A 24,102-nucleotide genomic window follows, 5' to 3' on the forward strand; every position below is an offset into this window, starting at 1 on the left:
GAACTCAGTATTTTTGGAAAAGAGGTCAAGCTTTTACCAAAGTCTGTCCAAAATGCAAAAAAGCTGAACCATAATCACAGCTCTTGACGGTCTGTATATAGTTTCAGCAGGGCCACACACAGACCGCACATGTCCGTGGCATCACAGCCTTCGCAAAAACAGACATGGGAATGTTGAACGGTGATTCCCTGTAATCATGAACCTCTGAGGAGGAACTAATTACAAACAGTTAGCCCCTGTACATGATCGACTGTGCCTTGGATTAGCCTCGCTGTGTCCGGCTAATGAATTCAGCCCAAGCCTTTCTGTCTCAGCCTCCAGCTGAGTAAACAGTTCACATCTTTCCTCTGGTATCAGCCACCCGGCAAGGCAGACCCACCCATAACCCGTACTTATTCTGTGCCACCGTGTCAACGAGGGGTCGAGCAGCAAAGCAATCTACATAATAGCACACTGTCTGAGGCAGGTGCTGGCTGCGGCCTCTTGAGTAGAATTTCTCCAAACATGCACAATTGACGTCCTTCATAATGATAATTTTTATGTCTACTATCACAGATTACAGAGCTTTTAACTTGCAGAGATGTGCTGGTGGGAATTGTGCAGTTTAGGTATTAAAAGTGCATTGCTGCAGTGTTGCAGCTGCTAATTTCACCAAATTTACGTGGGATCATCATATGCTTTAGCTACATGCATATACTTTATGGATCACTGTTCCAGCTCCTTTAAAAATAGCACCTCCATGACACCTCCACTCTCTGAAAGGCCAATTTCAAAGCTTGTTCATAAGCTCCTATGTAGGGAAAATGTACATTTGTCTATGCCAGTAACGATAACAAAGCTGTTCCTACTAATTTGCTTTGGAGTGACCTGCTGCTAAGATCTGATGGAGCAATGGTGGAAAAGTCTTTTATTCTGGGCATCCTCTAAATGACTTCCTGCTCTTTTCTGGATCTAAACTGATCTTGATTTAACATCAGATAATTCATTAATGACATTTATAGGAAAAGTAGCTCACAGTTGCACTCACTTCCTCTCTGACGTATCATAATTTTATCATAACTACAGAAAGTGCACCTCTTCACTTTGTCATTCTGTTAAATTTGTTCAGAATGATTTATTTAGTTGTTATATGGAAAATTCTCCGGCTCCTGAACTTGTCACTTGTGTCCACCAAACATGATTTGCTCTGGCCTGCTTCCTGTCTGCTTTGTTGCCCCTCCGAGGTCACGACCCTCCTCTGCTCCCGAGAGGACCAGCATCTCCTCGCCATCAACACGGCTTTTAATATCCACGCCAGTGTTGAGGTGACAGCCTAGCTGTCTCCTTGGCAGATACTTCAGGGCCTGGTGTATAAACGGGTTCATGTAGTTTGAGGGCTGACAGGCTGAGATTAGTTTACATACAACGGCTTTGCAGCCCTTCATGGCTGGTGGCAGCAGAGCGACCGCGGATTACATCAATGAATTTCAGCTGGAATGTTTCAGGTTGGGATTGATTATGGAAGACATGGCGTGAAATTGATCAACGAAGGATGTTCTTATCAAGGCAAACTTGCTCTTGGTGAAATATTTGAAAAAATTATCAATTTGAAGCTTAAGACTGATGAAGTTCTAACATTTTTAGCCCACGTCCAGTATCCATATTTTATGCATATAAAAATGTATGATTCCAAATATAGAACGGTGTGTTTTCTATTTAATTTAAAAGTGCTCACATAAAGTAGAAACACCATATTATCTTCCTACTTGTTGTCATGGAGGGTTCTTGTTGTGTACCTCAAGAATGCTGATCTTGCTGTCAGTATGGAGCCAAGTCTCCATTTTCAGTTTGTCCTTAAGTTTCACCCTCCCCCTCCTCTCCATCAGGTCACTTCTTCATTTGCCTGTCCTAAATCTCTGCCGTCTCCTCACTGGTCTATCCATCTCATATTTATTTTTCATGTCATATCTTTTTGCCATTTATTTAAACTCCCAGGTTTCATCTGGCAGCCACGCAAGGACAGCTTGAATGTCTCAATCTCATGCTGGGACACAATGTCGACGTCACCGCAAAAGATGCCTCTGGTGAGTTTGGGTTCAGCACAAGATGTAACCTTTGAAGTGTAACATAATATTCAGCCCGTGTGTAGTTGAAGTCCAAATGTTTTTACGCTACCACAGAGAATTAGTATTGGACTTGGGTTGAATATTGAGCCTAATTTAGCCTAAGTTATTTTTAGTTTTACAAATATTCTATTAAAAGAGAGACAAATATATGCAGAAGAAACTTTGGTTTCACAAATAAAAAAAAAGATTCTATAACACATGGCTAATGAAAGCACTTTGAAATGCCTTGCTGCTGAAATGTGCTATACAAATAAAATTTGATTGATTGATTGATAATGTGTCATTGAATTCAAAATATTTAAACTGCAATACGTAACTTTTATAAAAATGTTTTTTACATATTTGTTTAAACTGTTACTATGCCATGACATTGTGGTATGAGAGATAATCTGTGGAAAAATCCAGCTCCTTGTGGTTCCTACTGCCTAGATGGAAGGTCTTATTGTTGTCAGTAATGATCGTGTGTGCGCTGCTCAATGTGCTGATGGAGAAACAACTCACTGTTATAGAAAAACTTATCGCTGTCATTGGTGGCTACGCTAACTAGCCTGAGCATTGGCAGCAATCTTCCTAAGTAGGGATGGAGCTGTAGCGTAAGCAAGGGGGAGAGTGCGAGTAGTGCACGCATGAGAGTGATTGACAGCGCTAAGACCTTTCTTGCTTTGATTGGTTGTTTCGTAGTGAATTGTGTATTTCTGACGGCAGTAAGACCACAAGGAGGAGCTAAATTTTTTGTCACAGTTTATCTGTCTCATCTTATACATAGTGACAGTATTAAAGTTATAAAAACTCAGAATAAATATAGTACCCTAAACTAAAACATTTCTTGTCAGTTACTACAAATGTTTTATACCTACTTGTTATCTTACAGTTTACTGGTTAAGAGCAAAAACCTCTGCGAACTGGGTCACAGTGGTACATTTACATTGAACTGTTATGAATGCCAGGTTATGGTCGTCAAACTACTTGATATTTCAATAAAATCAATACAAAAAAGGGAGTAATTTCAAGAATACACATTTGCATCAGTATCGATGCAAAAACTGGCATTTTCCTCCCAAATAGCTTTCCATAGCAGCGTTGCAGAAACAAACACTCATCCCTCCTCTTCCTGCATCCGCTCATCTAAACCAATGGAAATTGGAAAAAAAAAAAAAAAGTTAAATCATAGATATTATTAAATGGTTAATTGGAAAAATGACCAATGCACCCCCCTGCATAGAGGAATTAGTAGTAGGTGATGTTACTGATAATAAAACTAGGTCAGCAAATGTTGGCCTTGTACCAAAGTTGACAATTTTAGCATTAACAGTACACAGTAAAAAAAAAAAAAAGAAAGACTGGCGACCTGTCCAGGGTGTACCCCTTCTCTCGCCCGGAACGTTAGCTGGAGATAGGCACCAGCACCCTACCGACCCCTCTAAGGGACACGGTGTACAGAAAATTAATGGATGGATATATATATGGATCAGATTATACCACAATACAATCTGTTTTTAATTAACCACACAATTGAATTCAAGCTTCAGATGTCATTTCAAGAACATTAACACTTAGTGTTATCTCATCTGTCTCAGCTTTACAGAAAAGCAACATTTATGTTTTTAAATGGCTGCTGAATTGCATGCTGCTAATTGATTCTGCCTTAATTAAGATCGTAAAGATACTGTCATACAATTATTGGTTATACTTCCCTGATCTCAGAGAGAAAACATTATGCCTTCAATGAAGCTTTCCATGGTATCGTATTAATCATTAAGTACTTAGTGTTGGAATAGAGTTTGCATTTTAATTAACCCAAAATTGTCCCATTTGTCTGCATTAGGAAAAAGCGCTCTTCATATGGCTTCAAAGTACGGAAATTCTCTGTGTGTGCAGAAACTCCTGCAGGTAAAGTGCATTTCATTATTTACCTATAAGGGAGAAGAAGAAAAAGCACAGTGCTATTTATTATTCATGTGTTTTCTTCTCCATTAGTGTTCACACACAGCATGTCTACACGCCATTGTATTTTGGTTCCAGTCGCCCCGTCGGTCAGAGCAGTTGTCCCTTCGGCCCCCTTAAATAATTATTGCCAACCAGCCCTCACCGCAGAGCCCTCTCCATATCAGGGCGCTGTTGAGTCACCAGGGCCCCTCTGGGGGCTTACGTGTTTACAATGAGAGGGATTTCTCTCCAGCATTGTGCTCTCATTGTTGGAGACCATTCCCCTGCCCCCATCTCTCGCATGGCGGTGATCTAATGGAGGTTGTGGTTGTTGGCAGGGGATTGTCAGCAGTGTTGACAAGCTCACCCTCCTACACTCCCCACACCTCCCGTAGCAGCTTGATGCCAACAGCCACAGCCTTCCCTATCTCTCTCAGTCAGCCTGAACCCTCCAGGTATAGGATATCCCCCCCTCTGCTCTTACCCTCGCTGCCAGGTCATTTGAGCATGTAGATAATTTTTGCCACTTGTTGCTAGAGAGAGCTGGGGTTTAGCTGGCAGGGCTTACCCAGCAACATCAGGCCCCTATTAGAGTCCTCAAGGTTTTCATCACGGCCCCTCGCCGGCACAGTAGTACGGTGTCCGACCAGCTGAGTGCGAGATATCACGAGCATTTCAGCACAGCGCCGTCCGGTGTGACGCAAGGCGCCTGCTGCTGTTGCTCGGATTGCGCTGCCCAGCCAGCCACTTGGGGAGAAGTTATGTTGATGATGAAATTCTACCCTTTTTCACAGTGGGAGCATTTTACTAAACCATTCCTGAAATATATCTTTGTAACATTTAGACCAAAGAGTTTATGTTTTACATATGGGCCAAATTATAAGACACGAGGCTATGTTCACACTTCAGGCGAATGCCTGAAGTGTGAACATAGTGTGAACAAGTGTGTTCGACCCATATCATACTTTTTCGCAACATTCAGATCTTTTTGCCCTACAAAAATCAGATTTGAGCCACTGCTATATGTGGTACTAAATCAGAAATGTATCTGATTTTTTCAGTCATTTTGCATTTAATACTAATTTTACGTAATATTTCTTTACCAGAAGAAACAATAACAGATGGAAAAACAATGGCTGAATTATGAAATTCTGAATGAAATTAGGATTTTAGCTTTCTGGATGTATAACCTGGTTTTTCTGTGAAAGAAAGGAAAAGATTGAAATGAAAATAATAAGTTGTGTGTCAAGCTGAACTTCTGCTTCATTCTAGCACAACTGTCCAGTCGGAAACATGGACCTACAAGGACGCACTGCTCTACATGATGCCGGTAAGACTCCACTTTACTCTGCTGGTGGCTGAACTCGGCTTTAATGTAGCGCTGCTGCTAACATGACTATTTCTACTCGGAGAAAGTCAGCAATGACTCAACTCTTCTAGACCAGACTTGACTTCACACTACTCTTGTGGTGGCTTGACTCTATGGCAGTTCTGTATCGTATAAAAATCACACCTGCTTCCTACATAAACATCACAAGAACTGATCACGTTCTAGCATCATAAATAGTCTTTTTTTCTAGAGCTGCTGTCTTACTGGGACAATTAAAATTCTTTAACAAGGGATTGATTTCAGGAAGGGGAAAGATACTTTCTCATAGTTTAATATCCTGAAGCTTTTACTGTCATTCTAACTATAGTTATCTCTTTCCTTTGTAGAGATAATAATACCCTCAAAGGCCAGGCTTTCTTTATGTATTCCTGCATCACAGGCTACTTTGCATTTAATATATGCCACATTAAATGAGTTGATTTTAGACGTCTGTGCTGACATTTAAATACTAGCCTCTTCAGGCTTTAAATCCGCAGACTGCAGCTGGAGCGAAGTGGAACTGCATGTACCTCTTCCTGTTAAATGGAGTGAAATAATTGTAGGTGTGTCGCTTCTTGTTTTTTTTCTCTCCTCAGTGATGGCGGGCTGCACCTCCAGCGTGAAGCTTCTTTGTGACAACGGGGCTTCTGTGAACATCTCTGATTTTGTAAGAAAAACAATGAACCTTTTATTTCATGCGTAATAGAGCCATTTTTTTTTAATTATAGAATGTGCTTTTTATTAGTGTTTTTGTTTTTCTGGAAAGACAAATTTTTCTGCTCTGCTGATAAATCCTTTTGCTTTGTAAATGCAAGTAAAGTTTAAAGCAGTTTGTCTTCGTCTCCGTTAATTAATTATCTGGATTAGTCTTTATATGCTTGTATAGATTTCTGTGCGTCCTTTTCTGCAGGATGGCAGGACTCCTCTAATTCTGGCCACACAGATGTGTCACCCCCACCTATGTCAGCTGCTGCTGGAGCGAGGAGCCGATTTCAATGTCCGAGACAAACAAAACAAGTAAGTTCCTGCACCCCTCGGGCTGTTTCTCTTCGATAAGCCTGTTGCATGTCAGCTTTGATTATTTTCAATCCAAGCTGCAGACAGAAAGCTGCTTTGGACAGATTATGTAGGGTTGATGAGTTGGATCTCACACGGAAGCGGCTTCCATGACATTACAATATCTTGTTCCAGGTTTTTTGAGTTGCCACACAGTAGCTTGTGTCAGAAACGTAACACTACTAGTTGTCGATATTGTAAATTAGAAAGCAAAAAAATTGCTGCTTTTTATGTTTACGATTAGTTTTTTTTACCCGTAATTCAAATTTTCTAGAAATGACACAACTAAACGTTAATTCCTCATTGTTCAGCATTCGAAACAGCATTTCTTTGAAAGGCTTGGGGGGATGTTTGGACTTGTTCTCGCCCTGAACCTGTCTCTGTTGCCTCCCTAAGGACACCTCTGATTTTGGGCTGCGAGTTCGGCTGCAAGGATGCCGTGGAGGTGTTATTGAAGACCGGCACTGACGTGAAAGCAGTCGACAACATGGGTCACGATGCATTTCACTACGCTCGCCTCAGCAACAAGCCAGAGCTCACTGCAATGATCAAAAGTCACCTTGAGAAGGCCAACAGAGGTCAGACTGGGAGAAACCTGCATGGCTTTATTTGTGATGAACACAAGAGAGTGCCATCATTCTTTATATTGGCTTAAGAAATGCTTAATTTAATCTCGATCTAATGTGTTGAATAACTGCATGGTGCCGACATTTATCTCAGTGTGATTGCAAATGGAAGGAAACAGGAAATGAGAACATGTTTTTGATTTTTATTTATTTTTTCAGAAAATGAAGCTGCAAAGATCGAACAGTGGAAGCGGCAGGTAACCCAGTGGGATTTGGTTTACTCTCGCATCATCGCTCACAGTGTGCTTGTAGAGAAAAAGACACATTAGTCTACATAACACTTATATACAGATATACAACTATGCTTTTATTTCTATGATTTTGAAAGTGTGTGTCTGTATGCGTACATTTCTGTATTGTCATTGTTGTAGTAGGATATACTCAGGAGTTGATCATGACTGCCCCCTAGTGATAAAATGTCAAAATGTTACAAATGAACTTTTTTTTTTTTTTTTTTTTTTTAAACCACCGTAACTCTGGAAAAATAATGTCCTTTTTCTCAGCTTTCAGTGGACAGATCGGATGCGGTGGAATCTAACAGAAAGGATCAGATCATATTTGTAAGTTAACTTCTTTGGTGTAACTTCTTTATGCTTTTTGACGTAATGTATTTAAAACAACAGTAATCCAAGTTATTTGTTTCCCATAAAATACCAATGATAAATAGGTAAAATTTTGTGTTTTTCTATTTGTTATGTATTTATTTCCCCGTTTAGGATCTGGAGAGGCAGAACGAGGCTCTTCAGGAAGTCCTCAGGAAGTACCACCTGGAGCAGAAACTTATGACAGATAAGGTCAACATGCTGCAACATCAACTCATGCAGGTATTTGGTCATTTTTCATGATGTTTTGGTGAATATTAGCATCGGCATGAGGGGGCCATAAGGTTTATCCAATATGATCTAGTCTAGTCACCAGGGACTTTAAAATGCTTCATTCACCAAACCCAGTTGTTGTATACAGAAAATTACTTGATACAGATTATGAATTCATTAATCTACTGCTACGTACAATATATATATTTTTATCTGCAGGGGAAAAAAGCAGTGGAAGATTCTCAAAAAGAGGTAAGAGTTTGATTTTAATTTATTTAACTATGAAAGATGTTTAAAGTGTGTTCGTCCACTAAGCTCCATTTTCCTAAAGTGATAGGTTAGGATCTCTGCAGTAAACTCTTGGATTACAAACCTCTATTCTAAAACTTAAATGAGAAACTTCAACTTTGTTTTCCCTGTGGTTCACCATGCCATCCAGTTTCTCAACTTAAAGCAGAAAATGTCATCCTTTGCTGAAATCTAGAGCTTTATCTTAAAACTACCACAAATTAGCTGTTGAGTAAAATACACAATAAAACCTTCAGTGATCAACTTTATGTTGCCTTTTGCCTCTGCTTGAAGAATCATCAATGGATCCATTTTTTCCACATGACTTAGAACCTTGGAAATGCATACTGCCCTGATTTCTAAGGCGTGCAATCTCCTGCTGACTCAATGTGTGCTTTGTAGGATTGTCCAAACCTCCTTTAGACGGAAAAACCCATCCCTAATGTCAAATTGGATACAATTCTGCTGGAAGTAGGTTTTAGCTCTTTGAAGACATCTGTTTAGGTATTTTTTTACAGCCTTAGAAAGGTCCTTTACTTGGTATCATTTATGTTTCATAGTTAAATAAAAACATCTGATTACTGCCCCATCACCCACCTCTGCCTTTTCTTATTAATGCATCAGAAAGAGCAGTTGAAGGCGTTATTCAGTGGCAAAGACAAAGAGGAAGGAGGTCGCAGTCCGGAGACTGTCAGAGTTCAGCTCCGGAGTGCTTTGGTCAGTGATTTTATGCACCTCTGACTTTTGATCCATAACATAATTTTTTTTTTTTTTGTATTATCTTTGTCATGGACGTTTGTTTGCCCCCGGTAAAAAATGTTAAATAATACTACTAAAAAAAAATAACTACAGGGCATGTAACGGGTTTGTTGTTGTTTTGTTTTTACACACATATATTTTTAAACATCTACAGTGCTTTCATTAATGTTCACTTTGTGTATTCACAGGGGGAGTATCCAGGCCAGTCTACTATCAAAGGTCAGACCCTTTTTTCCCTTATAAATGAAATAATATACTGCCAGATTATCAACTTTGCCAAACTCAGCTTGCGAAGTTCTAAGTGTTTTAGTTGTGTGCTGTCATCCTGCAGGAAAAGAAAGCATTTTAGTCAAGCAAGCTCAAAGTCTGGATTTCGACCAGGTAGGTTTTCATTTTCAACCTGGATATGAAGTGAACATCCTTTAAAATAATTTGTTTGCCAAAACATTTTAACTAAGACTTATTAACAGACTTCAAACTTGATATACTTTGCAGGTTCTGATCCGCTTCATAATGTTCATTTACACTATTGGTTGCCTACAATAATTCTACAGATTTGTGCAAAAGCCTTGAGCTCTTACATTTTGGTCAGTATAATTAACAACACACATATTAGTGTATTTTTGTACCAGTATGTGAATTTATGAATCTGATCTTTTAAAGATTGGTGAGGCGTTCAGCCTTCACATATAAATAATTTAGGCATAAGTCAAGTTTATTTGTATCGCACATTTCAGCAACAAAGTTCTTTACACCATACAAATATAGTCCAGTAATCAAGAAACAAGCAATAAACATTACATTTTGTCAAATGCCATCATCAAGCAAATGTTCATCAAATCTATTAATCAGCGTTCCACTTGCTACTAATCAAAGGCAACTCTAAACAGGTGAGTTTTAACCTGGGAAATCCGTGTTTCTGCAGTTTAGCAGTTCTCTGGAAGTTTGTATCAGATTAGTGGAGCATTAAAACTGAATGCTGCTTCTCCATGTTTGTGTCTGGATCTGGGGATGCAGAGTAGATTAGAACCAGAAGACAACATAGGACACCACATACTTAAAGTGTGACTTGTATCACTAAATTGCACATCGAGACTTAATTTTGTTATATTTTCAAATTTATTAATGATCTGATGGAATAAAACAGGAGAAAATAGTAAATTTAGTCAGATTCCTTTTAACATTGACTGAAATTTTATTGTGATGACGATAAATCAGAATTCTCATGAGAAGAAACAATACAATAAAAGCTCATCCCAGCTTAACAATATTTAATACTTAAAAACGATACTTTTGTACTATAAAAATGTGCTAATTGTGTGTTCTTTCTTTTCTCTTCAGATGCCACAGAACCGTCCTGCTTCCAGACAACTCCAGAAGAGCCAAACTGCAGGAGGCTGGGACCACCCTGAAGTGGAATCCCTTCGACGCGAACTCGACACGTTGCAGAGAAAACTGCAGACCGCAGAAGAAGAGAAGAGTCCGCTTCAGACAGCGCTGAACCAGAAGAGCCGCGAGTGCCAAGAGCTCGCTCAGAGCCGAGACGCCATCCAGAAGCGGGCCGACCAGCAGGTCCAGGAGCTGGAGGACGCTTTGGGCGACGTCCAGAAGCGGATGCTAGACTCCGAGTGTAAAGTCAAGCAGCTGCAGGCTCACGTTGTCGCCGTGAAGGGACACTTAGGGGGCCAGGCGACAGAAGAACTGCGCGCACAGCTGCAGGACATGAAGGCCAAATACGAAGGTGCTTCGGCTGAAGTTGGTCGGGTTCGCAACCGCCTGAAGCAGAGTGAGAAAGCCTTGGAGGAATACAAGAGCAGCGAGAGCCAGCTGGCCGCTGAGATGGAGCAGCTCAACCAGGAGCTGGCAGCGCAGGCAGCGGAGAGAGACGAGCTGACCAAAACCCTCTTAACGATGGAAAACCTCCTGAACAACACCGTCGCGGCCGAGAAGTTTGACAACATGAAGAACCTGCTGACCAACGCGGTGGACGAGAAGGAGCGGCAGCTCGCCGAGCTGAGAGAGGACTACGACCGCGTGTTGGAGGAAATGGCTGAGCTCCACCGGAAACTGGATGCCCCGTCGTCCGCAGAGGAGCATCAGAGGATCGTTTCCGCCCTGGAAGAACAGAACGCAACTCTGAAACAGAAGCTGATGGATGTGACGTCAAAAAGCCAAATCCTTATCAAAGAGGTGGAGGAGAGCAGAAAGGAGCGAGATCTGCTGAGAAAGCAGCTGAACCAGCTCAACAGCAGGATGGAGAATGAATTCATAGCCATAAAGGATCACGAGGCAGTTCGGAAAGACATGGCTCTAGAGGAGCTGAAGGACAAACTTGTGGAGGCCGGCGAACGATACGGAAAAGCAGAGGGTCAGCTGCAACAGGTTCAGGCCGAGAAGGCCGCGTTGCAGGAGACCATGCAGGGCGGCAGCAAGATGTATCAGAGGGAGCTGAACGCGCTGAAGGCTCATAACGGCGAACTGATAAAGAAACTCCAACTTGTGCAGAAGAGATGCGAAGACGGAGAGAAAGAACGGGAAGAGCTGACGGAGCAGAAGCAGGCTCTGAAACGGAGCGTGGAGGAGCAGTTTGTTTCCAGGGAACAGCTTGAGAAGGTGAAGATGGAGTTGAACTCCACCTTGGAAAGTGTTAAAGCCGACAAGTTGAAGTTGGAGGCCAAGCTAAAAGAAAGTACGGAAGAGCTGAAGAATGTGAAAGAAGGAAATGAAAAGTTGAAAGCGCAGTTGGAAAAAGTGACGTCGGAGATGAAGAGAGAGTGCATAAGTATGAAAGAGCACAGAGGTGTCACAGACAAACTGAACGCTGCCGTCATTGAGGCCAAAAACCGAGCAAACCAAGCTTCGGCGCAGCATGCTCTGGCTCAGGAGGAAGTGGCAAAGCTCAGTCAGGAGCTGGAGGCCCAGAAGACAGAACTAGATACCATACAGGAAGCTATTCAGTCCAAGTTTATCCCACTGACGGCAGCCGAGGAGAAGGAAACCACCTACAGCTCTTGGGTGAAGGAGCTGGAGCAGAAACTGGCAGAAACAGAGGAAAAGTATCACAGAGAGAAATCTGTCTGGGAAAGCATGAAACAGGAGAAACTTAAACTTGAAACGGAATTCGTCCAGCAGAGACTGGACTCTGCTTTGGTTAGCACCAAAAAACACAAACAAGTTGAGGAAGAGTTCAAGGCTAAACTCGAGGCGCTGGCGCAGAAGTCGGCCAGCTTGGAGGAGCAACTCCAGGAGGCGACGCTGCAGAAAACTGAACTGCAAGACCAGAACGCCCTCTGCAACACTCAGATCCAGAACCTGCAGGAGCAGCTGAAGTCCAAGCTGACGCGGATAGCGACCTATGACACGGAGCAGACGGCGCTCCACGACGCCGCGCAGCAAGCTCAGGTCGACTGCAAGAAGGCGAGAGAGGCTCAGCAGGAGGAAGCGCAAAGAGTCGCCGTCCTCCAGAAGGAACTTCAGGAGCAGCGCAGGGAACAAACGTCACTGCTGCAACGGCACGAGGCCGAGGTCGCCAAACTCCAAGTGGCACTCCGCGAAGAGGAGGAGAGCAACGCCCAGAGGGCTGAAGACGTGCGCACCCTGCAGTCGGAGCTGCTGCGAGCCACGCAGGCGCTGGAGGACGTCCGCCACAAGGATGAGCAGGTGAACGAGCTGAAGAAGGTGAAGCTGCAGCTGGAGGACGACGTTGTCGGCCTGGGCGACAAGCTGCTGAGTTTGACGCAGGAGTTTCAGAAGGCCCACCTGGAGGAGCGGCAAGCCAGAGAGGGCGAGAGCAGGGCCAGGGCCGAAATGGCGGCCGTCGAGATGGCGAGCCGGGGCGTCGAGAGGGAAATCGGGGAACTGAGGGAGCGGTACGATGATTCGCTCAGCACCATCTCCAATCTGCAGAAGAGGATTCAGGCATCGGCTCAACAAACTGAAGCCAAAGACAAGAAGGTACCAAACACGCCAGGGCTGCAACTAACGGATGTTTTAGTAATTAATTTTTCTGACAATTAATCAGTCGATGATTGATCACCGTTTTTGATTTGATTTATCAATTATCCTGATGACTAATTGATTATTCTCAAAAATGTATCAGTTTAATGTGTAGAATGTCTCATTCTACTACATATTTTTCATTTATCCACTTAACCCTTTTTTTACACAAAATGAGAAATACATTAAAACATGCAAATAAGCAAATAATTAAATTCACTTAAAATTACAAAATAAATATTTTATTGCCTAAACTGAAATTACAGCATTTCTTTAGTGAATATGAGCTGGGTAAATCTAAAAGGTTGCTGCTTGAGGAGGTGTTGGGGAAAACATTTTTACAAACTAAAGTGTTTTTATATTAAATGCAAAATGTATATACATTTATATTTTGTGCAGCTGTGACCTAGTTACTGCTCTGAGTATGTTGGGGGGTTTTTCAGCAAATTACCTTTTTGAATCTGTTTACTCTAGTTGATGATTAATCAATTACTAAATTGACAATTATTTCAATAATGGTCAACTATTATTTTTGTTATCAGTTATTCTATCGATTCTGATGTTTAATCGATTAATCAAATAACAAAATTATGCTAGTAATCAAATCAGTTGACGATTATTTGATAACCAAATTAGTAGACGATTATGTCAATAATCGATTCATTGCGATTAATCCGATTAATCGTTTCAGCCCTAAAACATGCTTTACAATTCAACCAGTCAGCAAAACGTGCTTCATTTGAGGTAAAAAGGAAAAAAGGTTTTACCCTTCTAAAGAGAAGTTTTATGACATGCATTGTGTTTATAGATCACAGAGTTACTGACGGACGTGGAGCGACTGAAGCAGGCGCTCAACGGTTTATCTCAGCTGACGTACACAAGCAACACACCAAACAAGAGACAGACACAGCAAGTGGACACCCTGCAGGCCCAGATCATGAGTCTACAGCAGCAGCTGGCTGTGAGTGGATCCTGCATGCAGTCAGTGTTTACTTTGAAGTACTGTGTAGTATGTGTAAAAGTAGACATTTAATTTACTTGTATTTGCTGTTGCACACAAAATTTCTGGTGGGATTATTCAAATGTAATACGTAGGCCCTCTGCACAGGCATGACAATTACAGAGTTTCATTTTAAGACTTTCCAGGTTCTGATAAGATCAGAAAGGAAAGGAATCAAGTATGGGGTTCCAAATTGCATATCCTGTTCTGGTGTCAAAAAATAGAAAACATAATTTCTGGAAATTACAGGGTTTTTCACATTCATTTATAAATAGATGATGACCTTTATTTTACGTTGGACACAACATATCTGGCTTCTGTCTAAGTAATTGATCATTTGGCACATTTTTTTATTTAAAAAAAAAATCAAAGTATGACTGTTCACAAGCTGTGATTTTAAAGGGTTGATGTTATCTAGAATGGTCCAGTAGGGATTCTTCTGGTATATGAATATATATTAATTGATCCAGATGCCAAAAAGATCTAAAATGACTCGTTGGCCGACTGCTGAATCAGAAGCAAACTTCAGATTTTGTGTCATGATTTCTGGATGTAAAAATCAACAATTAAACCCACTAATAGGGATTTTTGTTTTAGTCAAATATAAAAACTGCGGGGGGGGAAAAAAACTAAAAAAAAAAGGATTAGTATGGAATATTAAATGGAAATATGTAAAACTTAAAAATCTGATGCGCTCAGTGTTGTGCAGTTGGGTATTGTCAGTGATCGGTATGTAGGGTCGTCTAGTATCCTGATATTCGCTGGACAGTGATGTGACGCTGCGGTTCAGTACCGAGGACGTGTGCTGCCGCTAAAGGCATCAAAGCAACACCGTGTCTTTCATGTCTTCTGCTTTTCTCCCTGATAAGGATGCTGAGAGGAAGCACAGAGAGGTGGTTTCCATTTATCGGATTCATCTTCTCAGGGCAGCACAGGTGAGTTCCTCGCTCTCAAAACGCTGCAGACTTTAAGCTATACCAGTTTTTCACATTTTAGAAATGTAAAATTCAATTCATAAGTGTGGTTATTGGTACCATTTGGCTTTAAGGGAGTTGTGGAAGATCTTTTTCTGACTGTGTGTCTTTCAGGGTCACATGGATGAGGACGTCCAGGCCGTTTTACTACAGATCCTCCGCATGAGAGAGGAATTCGTCTGTTGAAGTTTCCAAAACAAAAACCGACAATTTACTAATCTATCTTTTTCTAATATATCTGTTAAGAGAAACAAGAAATGATTTCCAATTGGTTTTCTTCTGAAATCTGTTTGTCTGTAGTATCTCTGCACCTTGATTCTTGGATACTTAAATCTGAAAACTGTCGCTGCAGATTAGGAGCAAACAACTTTTGCAGGTACAAACGTGTGTTGCTGTCGAACTCAAGATGTGTTTTCTTTGAATTACCTAAGGAAACATCTCAGTTCCAGCTTTAAATTCAGTTTACTTCTTCGCCATGGTTCACTTTTGTAAAATCTTTTGGAATAGAACCAGTAGCTTTACCCCATTTAGTTCGGTAATGTGGAAGTTATTTGAAATGTGGGTTTGTTTAGTTGTTTTCTTCTCTCTTTTTTCTTCATGACACACTCCTAAATGCTCAGCTGAAATGAAAACTGGACATGAACACAAGACCACTTTCACATTCCCACCTGACAGTCGACACTGCAGAAAGTTTTCATTGTTTATTGAAGTGTTGCTACAAAAAAAAATTTAAGGACAGGTTCATATTTTAATTATCTTCTAATGTTGCTGTAATTATTCCTTCTGATTGTAAGCCACTCAGAAAATGTTAAGATATGCAAACTTTGTTCTACAGTGAAACCTTAAACTGTGTCTCACATGAACAAAGTCGGAAACTCTGGATTTAAAATAGGTATGAATTTCAGTTTTGGCTATTTGTGCAACAACAGAAAATGTTTAAAATGTTGGAGTTATTTTTAAAACCTTGAATGAAATGTTTTGATGTAATATTTCAATTTTAACCTCCTGATTGTTTCTTTTTAGAAAAGATGCATCTATTTATTGCTCTCAGTGTAACTTCTGGGTTCATATGGTGAAATCCTCAAATTTTTGGATAAGTGTGGAATCTGCTTTAATTGTAAGGTGTGGATAAGTAAATCACGAGAAAGGAAATGAGTGGCAAAATTTCTTAATTTCAAGACTTCACTCCTGATTAAGCTGATACAAGATAAATGTGAATAAAAAACCCCGTGTTTTAGATTCATATTAAAAATTAAAGGCTTTTTAAATTTCCTTTATTACGTTCAACATTTTAGTTATCAGTAGTTTGGTATTCAACACGCTGAGCGATAAATACACACCCATACAAAATAAAAAATGATGTAATTTCAACACTTTAATTCTCCTAAACAACCTTAAATAAACACTTTAAACTTGTTTTGTTGCTTAAAGCATTAACAGTACTTTTGTTAATCCAGGTCAAATTTAAAAGTGCTGGAGACTAGAACTGGAAGCACTAAACTGAACTAAAAGAACTACCTGGAAATATCAGAGATTGAAGTCTGCAACATTAGAGTTCTGAAAAGAGAATTGTATATGATCCTTGTAATGGTGGAAAATGTCTTAATTCGAAGCCACTTCTTAGTTACCACAGCGAATACAAAATTTTTTATCAGCATGAAATTCTGCATCTTCCATGGATCCAGAAGGAATAGCAACTTGTTTCAAATCAGAACTCACAGGCCTGTGACATTTTAAAAGTGTGAATCTGTCCTTTAACCTGTTTAATGTCTGTCGCTACATTTAATCGACTTCCTGTGAATCAGACTCAATTTTATGACGCCGCTTAACCAGTTCTGAAGGTCCAAACTCAAAAGACTACAGTGAGTCAGAGGTCGATTTGCAGCCGTTTGTGTCCATCAGTCGGATTACATGAGGCTGTGTGCCGATGATGCCGGGTTGGAGTCTGTGCAGATCTGCTGTTTCCGAAAGTTTGCAGTGAAAAGTTAACTTTTTTGTTGAAACCAGAGCTCCCTCTAGTGGTAAGACTTGGCAGGCCAAGTCGATAGACGATGTAACCATTGTATCTCAGGGGTATTCAGTTGTTTTTCAAAGCTCCAAGTTCTGCATGCTTAAATTTAAGTAGAATGAGAATAATTTTAATATTTAAAATGAAAATGTAAAACTAATGCATAACCACATTAATCCTATTTCTTGGAAAAAAAAGGAAAAAAACTAAATCTTGTATTTTATCTAACTCCTGCTGCAGTGAACTCAGAAGCTGCCTTAAAGCAACAGGTACCCCTGAGCCAGCTTTGTGTGACTAATGATGCCGTTGTGTTGTGCTGTTTGATTTTGGAGCAAGTCTCTTTTTGCCTTTACACTGATATGTTTTTCATGGCTTTGTACTACTTTAATTACTTTACGACAGTCTGACGAATCGGATAATTCAGCAGGTCTGGAAGTAGAGCGGCACAAACATGTTCAGAGGAAAATCTGACAATTTAAGAAGCAAAATAGTGCATTTATTTATGTAGAGAAACCCTCCAATTAGCAATAACTTGAAACACTCCTGTCTTCAGTTTGGAAAGTGATGGTAGGTGTGTGGTGTTCTGCAGGTTTGAAGGTCTAACGCTAATATTTTGGGATATGTTTCGACTACAAGCTGAACCCATGTCTGCAGAACTCTACTGTCCAACCGTTGTGGTAAAACTGGATGATGTTTATCTTCAGTAACACTTTCTGTTTGTTGAACATTCATACGTCAATAAAAGTGCCTAACATAGAAAACTACATGCTTGTCAGCGCCTGATGTTCCTGTGATTCTGTCACCAAACCTCAGAGAATCACTGATGTTGGTACAGAGGTGGCAGTACAACGTGTACGAGTAGAAATCACGGTCATTTCAAACCTTTACAAAGCTTTCCTTTGGCTTTATACTTTCACAGTTTTGACCTTGACGTGTCGACGTTTTTCAGGTATGAAAAGAAGCCGTCTGCCTCTAAATGTTTTGTAGCTGCTTCCAGGACTTTTTCTAACCTTTTTGAACTCTGATTATTTAAAGTAATTTTCTATTAACTGCCCAGACTACTGTAAAAAAAAAATAAACATTTAAACCTGCAGGAATGTAATCGTTGTTTCGGGCCAAGCTGGAGTCATGACCTTGCTGAGGCTAATTTATTTAATTTAACTCACCTGAATGGTTCTCTGATGCACAAACTACTTTTGCCGGGAATAACCTGTAGAAAATATTTGTAGACACGATTAAAGCTACTCGAGTTTTTCTTTACAATCTCAGCTACATTGTATAAAGTGTCTACAAAAGGTATCCCCCTCCTATATTTAATAATATATATTATTTTACACGTTTATTTATTGCTTTTACAAATCAATCATAAAAAAACAATACTATGTTGTTTTTTTTGTTGTTGTTATTTTACAAAAACAATCCCACAAAAAAGTTGATTTCTACAAAAATTATAATAAAACTTTATAACAAAATGAGCATAAATGTTCATCCCCTTTATAGTGACGGATGTAATTCAATAGAGATCCAGATGATTGATTTGGTCTGAGTGGAATGGAGATGACCTGAACATAGTGACTGGACTGATTGTAGCTTGAAGACGGTTTTCCTTTTGGGATCAATAAAGTATTTTTGAATTGAAGTAAGGAATGAAATCACAGAATCCAGATGCGAGATCTATCCACAGAGATCTTGTGCTGTGATTACGTCTATAAACTACTGACTTGAAAGTGGTGATTAATTAAGCAATCACTTATTTATGTTACATATTTGTATTTAATTCTTTATATGTTGTCAAAATCAGCTTTCACTTTGACAGCGGTTTATTTTTTTGTCAAAAGAGCCTCATTTTATTGATTTTGTAAATGTAATAAAAGCTAAAACATCCAAGTGAGTGAATACTTTTCATAGATAAGTTTGTTTCCTCGAACATGTCATCAGTTTTATGTTTATACAATCAGTATTTTATTGTGTAAAGTTTTGTCATCAAATTAAGAGCCTCTAAAATGAACTGGTAAACAGTGCATCACAGTGTGACATCACATAAGGCAACTGATTGTTTTTTTGTTTTTCTAATTGTATTATTATTGGTTTTTTTCCCCCTCACCGTTTAGTCAGATTTTTCAAACAAAATTGTCATTTTAACGTGTTAATTTAACAGAACACTGCAGAGATTTCAGGAAAGATGGGGACAATAAAAGATGGACAATACAATACCCAACATGGCCTCCAGTGTTCATACCTGATCAGCCCGACTGAACTTGAGACGATCTGCAGAGAAATTAGACCAGAAAAAGGTGAGTGAAGCTTCATTTTGGTTTGTTTTTGGTTTTTAAAGAGAAATGTACCTCTAAATGTGGATGACGTGACGCGGTTTGAAAATTGTGAATGTTAATGCAACCTGCAGTGGTTTGAGGGTTGGTGAGTGCTGACGCCGGTTTGCTTTGCGTTCCTCGCTCTCCTGCGTTCCCTGGTGGCGGCTGTGGTGGCGGCTCCGTTCATGTGCTTCCACTTTAAGTCCAATCAGCCCAGGAATGAGATTGAGGATCTCTCTGGCACACAGCGCCCACTTTTATCCTGGAGCTTGCCCCTATATTGATTTGTCTTTCTCTTTCTGACTTCAATAGATTTATTTTTCATCAAAGCCGTTTTTTTTAAGGGGCAGCCTGAGGGCAGAGGTCAGGACTGAATGTCAGGTAAAACTCGTGGCGCGCGCACTCACTGGGAGATTTTTTGTTTTCGGGAGCAAAATGTGGCTAAATAAACCCAAGTGACTGATTATTGAAAGTATTTAAACTAAGAGCTAATCCATCTGTTGTTTCACCTTCTGTTCAGGAATACACACGCCCTCTAATCTCTGCAAGTTTTGTCCTGAGTTTCTTTCAACAAATCTCTCTGGTCCTCCTCCTTCCTCTGTTTTATGATGCTCTATTTTTGCGGTCTGGCCTGAATAAGCTGTTCTCAGCAATCATGACAAATACATTTCAATCTGTTGCTAGAAATCTCTTTAATCTTATTTCCAGCGTCCTAATCAGTCCCATGCATCCACTTGCGGCAGTTTGGTTAACCATTATAACCCCCTTTCCTCACCGCAGAAGAAAGAAAGGGGAAAATGAAAAGGAAAAAAAAAAAAGAATCCCATCCTTATGAAATTTGTCGCCCCGAAAAGGATCAGACAGTATTTATGTTGGATTGGGGAGCCAGGCGGGTGGTTATATACACATCAAACACACGCCCACGTATTTCCTCGCAGCCCCCTGAGCTGTCATGAACATTTGTTATCTAACGCAGCAGTCTTCCACCTCAGTGGCTGCTCATTTCTCTCCCCCACGCTTGGTCTCTCCGGAGGAGCGGCTGCGGTTCACCAGTCATACACGGGGCCACGGGGGCCTTTCTGCATGTCTGGGATTGAGATAACTTTTTGTTGTGACTGTGCCGCGTGTTAAATACAGCACTTACACTCTGATCAGCTTGGATAAAAGCGCTGTTGTTCCCCTGAGTGTTGCAAGGAAAGACCAACTGATTAGATTTTCAGTAGTTGACACTTTCAGGTCCCAAGTTAAAGGAACTCTCTTTGTTTTGTTTTGTCTCACGTTGTTGGAGCCAAACAGTTTTACTGACCAAACCTGAAATGTTTACTCAGAATGAGAAGCGAACCCTGTACAAGGTAGCGTTGGTGTATTTGAGCTGAAGGCTTCATTTGAAAATGAAAAGCAGACTTTGGACTCTGATAACCTTTGCTTCATCACCAGATGGTTTTTATTTTCAAACTGGGGAGTCTTCATCGGTCGAAGCAGTTTAGCGTCTCTGCAGCTTTCTTCTTAACCAAAAAATAAACCCTCGTATAACTCCTCACAAGTGATTATTTGCTCCCTAAGACGAGGAAACACACTTTAATGTTGAAGATTGACTGGGTTCCTTTTTAAACCAGATATTCTGTATGTCACAGAGGTATTAAAGCTTTGCATGTCCGTCTTCTTCCTGTTGATTCCTTTAGGTTTTTGCAAATGTTCCCATGTTTGTCTTGGTAAATGCAACACATTTTAAAGGTGCCAGAGTCAGGATGGTGAAGCTGATGGGTGATTCGCAGCTCTGATGGACAAAACGTTTCCTGGAACATCCTCCATTGTAATCGGCGAAGAAGTTGCAAAACATCTCCGGGTGTCGCCAGTCAAGTTAAAAACACAGCTTTCCAAAAATGAGTTTAATTCACTATTTAACAAGTGGAGAAATCACTTTTACACATTTAGTCTGAAAACTACATGTTTCTTTTATTTTTCTGGTTGTTTTTGTCTCATATCAAAGTTTCCCTGATTCTAAAACTTCTTAGTTTGACTGAAAAAGCAGAAACAGAATAAATCTCTGTAGGGGTCAAGTACTTTTTCGCAGCACTTTGCTGACCTTTCTTCTTCCTCTCCGTTCCTGTCGCCTCTCATCCTTCCTTCCTGGTTACCCTCACGGGGTCAGGTGGTTCAGGGGGCCTGCGCCATATTTGTCTGCTCTGTGTAATTGCAAACTATTTCTCTGTCACTAATAGGCTATTACTCAGACATACCCCGCGGTCTGAGGGCAGCAAACATGAGGCCAGGGGCCCCGCTTTTCTTTTTTTTTCATGCATCCCCTGAGGAACAGGACTCCTCTTGGCCCCAGGCCGAGACAGGCGGGGGCCCCTTTAATGTTTTCTCAGAGCTCCAAAGCACTTTGTTGCCTCAATAAAGTTCATTTATGGGATAATAAGACTCTGAAGGACACATGGTGCTGATTTGAGCCGAATGGTTTCATCATGGCTCACATTCCCAAACCGGGCTCTCCTGTCTCCTGCCTGTTCTCCATCACTTTATTTAATTTTCATCCCGTTTCTGTTTCTTCGCCCCCAAAGCCCCCCGCTTCTCACCTTTCCCTTGCCGTTCGCCTCACATCCCTCTGTACTTGTCATCTGCCGCCGTGCGTTACACCTCTATGTAACACATTGGCGGTGTTGCAGCGTGATCCTGGGCTGACCCGGGATTTGCACACCTGGGAATGAGTTTCGGCGTGGGGGCAGGAGGCCCGCTCTTTTCCCAAGATTTATTCCAGGGCTTGGCGAGGTAGATGAGGGACGAGAGCGGGGATCAGAGAAATGAAAACCAGCAAACCCCAAACGCTGGCAGAAGGCTCTGCGTTTACACGCCAAGACCAGAACCCAGAGCCCGGGACGTTTTGCTGAATCCAACGTGTGGAAGTGTGTGTATAGGATACATGTGTGAAAACAGCTTTCTTTATTCCAAGGATGGGATAACACACACAGAGATTAGAAACAGAGCTGATCGTCTCTCATTGTTATCCCCTTGGTTATTACAGATGAGGCTTACGTGAGTGTTTGGCCATCCTTCCCTGAAACCCAGTAAGGACATCATACACTCCCGCATGCTAAACAGTTTCATCTGACTTCAATGTTTTTCTTTTCCCCTCATTAGTAGTTGGTTAACCACTAATGCTTAGCGTATCTGTTGGGCTTTTCTTCCTCCCTCCAGTGACTTAGCGAGAAACAGATGGGTCCCAACCGCCGCATATCCTGCTCCAAAATACCTTCCCATCACTCCTTCCTCAACAACCTCTCGCTTTGAAACGGAAAATTCAGCATTTTGGTTCAGATAAGATTTTCGGATTTGGTCCGTGCTTGGGAACATGGCGGAGGTCTCGGAGATGTTACATTATGCCTGGGGGTGTTAGCTAGAAGTTGTTGGAGCGGCTGAGGAAGCCTGGGTTTGAGTCCTTGAAGAAATGCTGTAAGTTTGTAGGAATGACACCAATTTTGTGGGAGACGATCCAGTTTGATTGTTGCGGGATAGTTAGCAAGAACATTTAGGCAGTTTGGGTGAACCTCGTTGCTTCATGCAAGAAATTACCATGTGGATATTCAAGTTTTACCCTTTGTGGTATTTAAACTTTCACAAAGACTTTTACGCATCTCATTATATCTTCCCTTTAATAGAACTGATGACTGAACTACTTTTGTTGTTCAATACTATATCAAATCTTTCTGACACAGAAATTCAAAAGGTGCTTTCAATCTGACAAAAGAGTGTCATTGAAACACTTATTTAATTTATTCCAGTTACTTTTTGAGAAAACTCAATCACCACTATCAACCAGGATGAATGTGCTCCTGATTAACAAAGGTTAACATGAATGCTGGAAATGCCTCATTCGACCGTAACCATTGGTAGAACACTAAATAAACAAAGACTTTCTGGATAACAAAAGAAATCTTTCTCTAATTTCTTGGCAAAAATACATCTAGACTTGAAAAGGTGATTTCCTGGGAGTCCATTTTAGAAAAGAACAAACAATAGAGAGTTAAAAAAAAATAAAAATCCCCAGCTCTTGGTCTGGCTGAGTAACAGTCGGTGATTGTTTTCATTCGAGGGGACCGGCGCGCTGAGACTAATTCAGAGCATTCAGCTCTTTCCCTAATTTGCTGCCTCTTGCCCAACATGAATTACATTTGCTTTGTAGTGAGCTGATGATGATGAAGTGGCTCGGAGGGTTCATTTCCTCCACCGAGCTGGGATTTCAGTAGCGTGTAGGCCAAAAGGTCAAACAGTCAAGACGGCCTTCCTGTTTGACTGGCGGTTTCGGTGGCTGAGTTATCGTCGGCTGATCTCGGAGCCGTTTTGCAGGACGGAGGTAGAGGTTAAGATCTGAGTTTTTATTAGGTCGTATTGTCACACCGTCCAACTGGACACACAGGAGGAGAGTGCAGGAGTTTAAGATGCAACCGGTTATAAATCTGACATCTGTTTCTGTTGCTTTCTTTTCATCAGAGCTTTTCTTTCTTTTTTTTCTTTTTCAAATCTTCACAGCTAATTTTCATCCAGTTAACGACGTTTTTCCAATTTGCACGAGAAGACTGAAGGATTGTAAAAAGGGAAATAAATAAATAAATAAATTACGTGAGGCGAATTGTTTGTTGTGGCATTTCCAAACCGTGAATATCGCAACCTTTTTGAAGTTCTCTTCCCCGCTGCGAAGACACCGGCTTAATTGCACTCATTTTTTCCTCACTGACAACAAGTTATTACCGTCATTAAACTGTGTTCAGCGCTTTTATTTCCATGGGAGCCTCTTGATCTCTCCTCTGCGAACCCGACCTGATGGTGACTGCTTTGAGTCAAATTCGGAGTGACTGGAGGTTTCCGGC

The 24,102-nt window shown here is 40.8% G+C and overlaps 1 protein-coding gene and 1 long non-coding RNA gene across 4 annotated transcripts in view; one reads left to right on the plus strand and one right to left on the minus strand.

The window, feature by feature from the left end:
- uacab (uveal autoantigen with coiled-coil domains and ankyrin repeats b) overlaps window positions 1–17,686 on the plus strand; it is a 41,908-nt gene extending 24,222 nt beyond the window's left edge. For 2 of the 3 annotated variants that reach the window (XM_028014346.1, XM_028014347.1), the window contains exons 3-19: window positions 1,975–2,063; window positions 3,931–3,995; window positions 5,304–5,361; window positions 5,997–6,067; window positions 6,311–6,417; window positions 6,853–7,034; window positions 7,242–7,279; window positions 7,586–7,642; window positions 7,799–7,906; window positions 8,117–8,149; window positions 8,810–8,902; window positions 9,133–9,163; window positions 9,276–9,325; window positions 10,286–12,898; window positions 13,749–13,901; window positions 14,810–14,875; window positions 15,029–17,686. In XM_028014346.1, coding sequence (XP_027870147.1) covers window positions 1,975–2,063; window positions 3,931–3,995; window positions 5,304–5,361; window positions 5,997–6,067; window positions 6,311–6,417; window positions 6,853–7,034; window positions 7,242–7,279; window positions 7,586–7,642; window positions 7,799–7,906; window positions 8,117–8,149; window positions 8,810–8,902; window positions 9,133–9,163; window positions 9,276–9,325; window positions 10,286–12,898; window positions 13,749–13,901; window positions 14,810–14,875; window positions 15,029–15,100 — 3,886 coding nt within the window. In that variant the 3' untranslated portion in view covers window positions 15,101–17,686. The remainder of the gene's footprint in view (window positions 1–1,974; window positions 2,064–3,930; window positions 3,996–5,303; window positions 5,362–5,996; window positions 6,068–6,310; window positions 6,418–6,852; window positions 7,035–7,241; window positions 7,280–7,585; window positions 7,643–7,798; window positions 7,907–8,116; window positions 8,150–8,809; window positions 8,903–9,132; window positions 9,164–9,275; window positions 9,326–10,285; window positions 12,899–13,748; window positions 13,902–14,809; window positions 14,876–15,028) is intronic. The other variant, XM_028014348.1, reaches the window with a different exon arrangement.
- On the minus strand, window positions 7,233–7,559 carry LOC114142842 (uncharacterized). Its single transcript, XR_003595118.1, has 2 exons — window positions 7,430–7,559; window positions 7,233–7,327 (listed from the first exon to the last, which is right to left on the minus strand). It is a non-coding gene; the product is annotated as an uncharacterized LOC114142842 (long non-coding RNA).
- Window positions 17,687–24,102: the final 6,416 nt, after the last annotated feature.

This window comes from Xiphophorus couchianus, chromosome 4 (assembly GCF_001444195.1).
Source record: "Xiphophorus couchianus chromosome 4, X_couchianus-1.0, whole genome shotgun sequence".
Lineage (NCBI taxonomy): Eukaryota > Metazoa > Chordata > Actinopteri > Cyprinodontiformes > Poeciliidae > Xiphophorus > Xiphophorus couchianus.